The sequence below is a fragment of the Equus asinus genome, chromosome 25 (genome assembly GCF_041296235.1).
Source record: "Equus asinus isolate D_3611 breed Donkey chromosome 25, EquAss-T2T_v2, whole genome shotgun sequence".
NCBI classification, from domain to species: Eukaryota; Metazoa; Chordata; class Mammalia; order Perissodactyla; family Equidae; genus Equus; species Equus asinus.
In genome coordinates this window covers 15,704,802-15,710,801 of record NC_091814.1, presented here as the reverse complement: position 1 = coordinate 15,710,801, position 6,000 = coordinate 15,704,802, and the positions used below count along the sequence as shown (strand labels likewise).

General features: G+C 48.2%; 1 protein-coding gene across 1 annotated transcript; it reads right to left on the bottom strand.

Annotated features, from left to right (window-relative positions):
- Positions 1–436: 436 nt before the first annotated feature.
- LOC106846208 (protein S100-A8-like) lies at positions 437–1,573 on the bottom strand. The gene is made up of 3 exons (XM_014864841.3): positions 1,443–1,573; positions 787–949; positions 437–636 (listed from the first exon to the last, which is right to left on the bottom strand). The coding sequence occupies exons 2-3, from the start codon at positions 925–927 to the stop codon at positions 508–510; spliced, it is 270 nt and encodes an 89-aa protein (XP_014720327.1). The 5' UTR covers positions 928–949; positions 1,443–1,573; the 3' UTR covers positions 437–507.
- Positions 1,574–6,000: the final 4,427 nt, after the last annotated feature.

Here is a 6,000-nt window from a genome sequence, read left to right as displayed (position 1 = left end):
TCTCTCTGTGTTTCTCTCTCTCACACACACACAGAACCTTCTACGTAGTTATCTCCCTAATTTCCCAAGAGTGGCATCTAAGACATTTAGCTGGAAATTAAAGTTGATTTCACAGAACACTATGAATTTCCCTACATGACCCTGTTCCCATATAACCCATTTGGGACATGTTGGAAAATCATCAGCTATAGTGTCTTGGACGTTTCAGAATTCTTAAGTCCTGGAACCAATGACTCAGGACCGTGGGGCTGGAAGAGACTCGGGAATAGTTTGGGGAGAACACGGGGAGGAAACATACAGTGGTGGGCACTGAAGGTTCCCAGAGATGGGGAGTGGGAGACGACAGAGGCCTGTTTTTCTTTCCAGGGTTTTCCAATTCTCCCTCCACCCGCCGGGAACGTCATTCCGCCAGAGAAAAGCAGGAGACCAAGAGAGGCCTGAGGCATCAACTACTTTATTGTTCTGCAGGGACAAGTCCAAGGGCCAGCCCCACGGGTCATAGCGCTGCTACTCCTGGTGGCTTGCTTTATGGGCTACCAGGGCCACCTTGATCACCATGACAAGGAACTCCTCGAAGTTAATGGCACCATCCGCAGTGAAGTCCAACTCTTTGAACCAGGCGTCTGCATTCTTCTCCTGTCAAGATTGAGGAGAAAGAGGCCAGTGTCTGAAGATCTCAGGGAGAGCTGAGGCCTGGCTGTCTCCACAGAGCAGCACAGGGGAGCAGTGACTCAGGGCCTCCTCAGAGCCTGGCAGAGAACCCCAACCACACCATCCCCTCCTCACCTTCGTGTACTGGGGACACTCTGTCTCTAACAATTTCTTCAAGTCGTCCTTATAGACGGCGTGGTAATTCCCTTTAACCAGGGAGTACTTGTGGTAGACATCAATGAGGGAGTCCATGGCTTTCTCCAGGTCTGTCAGCATGGTGCCCAAGGATTTGCCCTGCCTGTAAGAGGGAGTACATGGGGATTCCAGGGTGGGGATGGTGCCTCTGCCCACAGCAGACTGAAGACTAGGGGCATACTCAGAAGGTTCATATCCCAAGTCATGGCTTTGTCCTGGCCTGTACCACCTAACAACTAAAACCCAGTGATGGCTACGGCTATGATGGGAATGGGAGGGACCACATGGATACATGGTTGGGAGGGCTTAGGGTCACACACACACACACACTCTCAAAGTGCCTGCTAACTCTCCCTATGCGCTCTCCCTCTGCCCAAGAAGGGCCTAGCTTGAGAAATGAATATGCCCTCACCTGAAAATGCTAGGGGATTCGGCTTTTTCTCTGTCCCTATCTCACTCTCCTCCTCCAGGAGCTCTGGATTTTGGTCCAGACCTCCCTGAGCTTTCTCTCCCCCTCTCAGAAAAGGCTGCTCCACTCCCTGGCCCTCCCTAAAGGAAGGCCAAAGTGTGGGGCAGACAGGGACGATCGCACTCACCTGGTCTCCCTGAAACAGAGTTGACAGAGGATATGCAGGGCTGAGTGCTGGCTCCCTTTTATAGCAGCCGGGCTTGGCCAGCTGCCCGGGGCCTCAGGCCAGCCGGAGCAGCTGCTCACTTCCAGAACGGCTACGCCTCTGGTTTCCCAACCAGGTGAATGGGGCAATCACTGCGCAGAAGGAAAATTTCTGATGGGGCGGAGGTTAGCGTGGTGAGTGGAAGACAGAAGGCGTTTTCCAGGCAGCAGTGCTCTGCAGGAGAATCTACGAGGAGGCCATGGAGAGGACTCCTTTTGTGGGCCGCTGGCATCCCCTGGCCTGGCCAAGCAGGATGCCCACTCCTGAGTCCTCCCTCCTGATGATGATTCTAATCCCATTCACTGTGTCCTGTCTGTGCATCTCTGAAATGGAATTGAAGTTGAATGCATCATTTTGAATGTATGTGTTTACACACTAAGACCCCTAAAAAGTTAGGAAGACTTCTAGTTGCCGTATTTTTGTAAGGAAAGGGGGAGTATGTCTGTTCTTGTTGTTTTGTATGTGGTTGAACTCTGTGGGGACGTGTGCTGCTTAAGGACTAAATCAGTTTCTCTCTTGCTGTCCACATCTCTTCCCAACCCTCCTTTGTGTGAAGGTGGGGGTGCACTGTGCCCCTGGACATGGAGGCTGGCCTGAGGCCCCTCTGCATGTGTGAGGCACAAGCCACTGCATCAACACAGCAGGGGCTTCCAGCCCTCTCTGGGATGATTGCATTCTCCACCCTAGGCTCCTGACTAGATCCAAGTTCCTCATGCTCGTGACAAAAGTCCTAAATGGTGTGGTGGGGTCTGGAACTGGGCACTTGGTGTCTTAGCAGCTGAACAAAAGAGCTTATGCCATTGGAAAAGACTTCCTCATACTTGCCTCCACTTGGGATCCAGAACCATTCTACTTAAGTACCAGCCTATCTTCTGGCCTCCTAACCTGGGAGTTCAGCCTAAATTCAACGGGGCTGACAAGGGGAGAGATAGCTACAAACACTTATTGGGCTCCGGCTGGAAGGAAAAAACCATCTCCAACCTGGAAAAACGTAAAATGGTGATGGCTTAAATCTTTCATCTCACACTAGACTCTCTCTGAATAGAAGCAAGTCCTTGCTCCTTGTTAACCTTCCATCACCTGACAGTTTTGGAATATGGAATATGGGCAGCACAGTGTATTTGATTAACAAATCACAATGGATAAAGAAGTAGTTTATATCTGCTTGATGGGGTAATATGATTTCATAGCAGCCTGTAGAGATGTTAAACTCCTACCTGTTATGGTTTTTATTGCCCTGTCGAAAGTTAAAAGAGTCTTATCTCTAACTTAAGAATTTTACTTTGGCATTCCTTTCCTGATTATCTTTCCATATTCTCAAATATTCTTCAAACCATTTTTCAAAAAACTTCTTGCTGATTCTTTCATTAATAAATGAAAACAGGAATTTTGACATGGGCCCACTGTTTGTTGATCATTTTGCTTTTTGGCACGAGACTTTGGGATAGCTTGTTTTATTTATTTCTCGTAACAACCCGCTGAGATAGGTAATCACTATTTCGGTTGCATATGAGGAGGTTCAGAGAAGTTAAGAAGCTGGACCAAGTTTACTCATGTGGCAAGTGGCAGAGCTGGGATTAGATGCCCCACTGTCTCCAGGTAAGAAACTCTGGTTCCGACGCAAAGTGCTCTCCTCCAGCCAGCTTCTGTCCTGTGCGCCGAGGCCCCGGCTTCCTTCGCAGCCCTTCTGGCCTCTTCGTCCTCACCGCCTGCAGGGTCTCTGCCATCCACAGGTGAGGAGCAAGGCACAGCAGGTGTCAGCAGGAACTTCCCTCTAGGGTCCTCTCCTCTGTCCAGGACTTCACCAGGCACGCCCCAATTACTGTGGGTTTTTTTCCTGGTGTGAGCAATCCTCCAGTCAACAATCATAGAACAGGAAGGTTGGCATTCTGATTTCCCTAAGGTTTTAGGTGTTGTCTCAGTAACAATTTCCCCTCCCTTCCCCAATGGGGAGACTTCCTTCTGGTCTTAGGAGCTGTAGAAATTCTTAAGCGGCCAATTCTGTGATTTGCTCAATCACCGTCTGAGCTGGCTGCTAAGGTCAGGGCACAGGCCTTTAGCAACTCCTTCAAATGATCTGGACCCATCCCTCTTTCAGTGGACTGGAGCCTCCTCCTCTCTCTCCCGAGTCAGCCTATTCAGCAGCAGAAAGCATGGAGCTATCCTGCAGCCAAAGCACATGCAGAGGCTCTTCATGGACCCAGCCCAGCAAAGGCTCCACCCAGGGCAGCTTGCTCAGTACCCTGTTTTACTGTGGCCCATTTTCCCCAGTGCTGTCTAGAGCAAAATATCTAATCAAAATGGGATGCTCTGGATTTCTTTCCTGCTTTGGTTCTAGAACCCTCCAGGATAAAGTGTATCTTCTAAGATCTAATCATAAATATCGTACTTAATGGAGAAATGTTGGACATTTCTCTTTAACGACTGGAAGAATACAAGATGCCCCTGACACAGAGGGGGCAATTTCCCCCCTACTCCTCTTGAGTTCTTTTGGTTGGTCTAATAATTAAATCCACACAAGGTAGGTTAACAAGAGATAAAAACACAAATCCAATTTGTGTGTATAAAGTTTCCATAAAAATGGGATCTAAGAAGTGACCAAGGCAAGCAGCTTTTATACTTTTTAGACAAAGAACAATACAATTGAGAAGGATTGAGAAGACAAAGAACTCAGGCTTGGGTGCTTAATTAGCAAGGAATCTAAGCAGAGCTTGTCATCACAGCCTCCTTGGCCCTGAATTCCCCATCTCTGGCGCTCAGGGTGTCTCTCTTCCTCCGGGTGCAGGGAGGGCGTGTTTTCATGTGGGAGACTAACTACTGCTTTCCGGAAGGGGGGGGGTGGGGTGGGCAGAGGAGGTCAGAGCGCCCTTTCTGCACTGGCTGTTTCTCAAGTAGCTTTAATTCCAAAGAATCAATATGCCATGTGGCAAAATCTTGGGGCAGCCTGCCCTGAGCCCCAACACCTTTATTACCATTTCTATTTAACAGTTGTATTGGAGTCCCTAGTCAGTGTTATAAGACAAGAAAAAATAAATGATGAGTAATGGGAGCTCTGGAGGCATTAGACATGTGAAGTAAATTAATTCCCTACTGGGCACTCCTGTTTCTGCATTTCATTGCCTCCTTCATTTCTCTTTCTGAATAATTGCTACTTTTGCAGACTTTTTAGAAATGTGCTCCAGCCAAGTTGGACTTAGTTCTTTCCATGAGTTTGTTAATGTCTTTATTGGAAAACACATTTACTTGCTGGTAACTCTCAGTTTTCTCCATAGGCTGAATTGCGTTCTCCACAGCCTGCATCTGGAACACCAGGCTTGGGGCAGGATAGATGGTACCTTACGCGAGGACTCTGGAGACATCAGCTACTCTGAGTCCCCTCTTCTAGGACAAGGTTCAGAGATTTAGAAATTTACAGTCTGAGTTAGAGACCTCAAAAATAATTTCTGATGCACTTTCCTCTTCTGTTATCTGTTCTGGGTCTCACAGAGAAATAACTTTTCAACAAATTCAAAAACCACTTTATTTGCCTTCATTTTCCTCCAGAATATTCTGCCAACTGCTCTGTGCTGTCCAAGAGTTTGAAGGTATCCTGTAGGAATCCTTCAAGCTCAGCCCATCCCAGCACTGACATTTGATGGTCAACATCACATCCAGCCCTATCAACCAAACTTGTGACACCATTATAGCTAGTGTCTCAAAAAGCAGCTGGCTCCAACTCTGGGGGAGCCAACTGATCTGTGAGACAAATGGGATTCTTCCTCAGAACCCGGAAATGCAATAGGTATGGTTTGGTTAATCACTTATAGTTGTGTGCTTCTTATTTTCCCAGTTAGTTGCTCATGCTCCCACATCTCCTTCTTGAGCCAAGGGCTCCCTCAGGCAAGTGGGGGTCTTGGGATCAATTCTGCTCTCATGAACTAGGGGATAGACAGCAGCAGCCTCTTGTGGTGGCTTCTATTTGCTATGGGACTGATGTTGGAGGCCATTTTTACAATTCCATAGAGGATGTTTGTCCGTCAAGCTGCTGAGATGCCCTCTATAAAGCCCAGGCTCAGCAGTGCTCTGTGGTGGGAAACAAGTTCTGCTATTTCAGTTCCTGTTCTGATGCTCTGGGTGTTCTTACCCAAAGCCCTCAGGAAGGCTGGGTTTGGGAGAGTTTCCATCAGCAGCTCCTACTGTTCCTGTGTCTCTTCTGTCACTGGCGTGGTCTCCCAATTCCCTCACGGTAATTTGACTTCAGGAAACATTTCCTGCCCATGGGTCCAGGTGGTCCAATATGTCTCTCCTACCTCATCTCTCCAGGAGATGTCTTTCCCCCAAATTGGCCATCTACACTAGCTAACTGTGCACTGGGAGTCAGAGGGCAGGCATCTCAAGACCACCGCCCAACAGAGAAACACAACCAATTCAAGATAGCTCTTGATGCGTCTATTCCGAACAACCGGCTGCAATTCCCTCACCCTCAAAATCATTCCCAGCT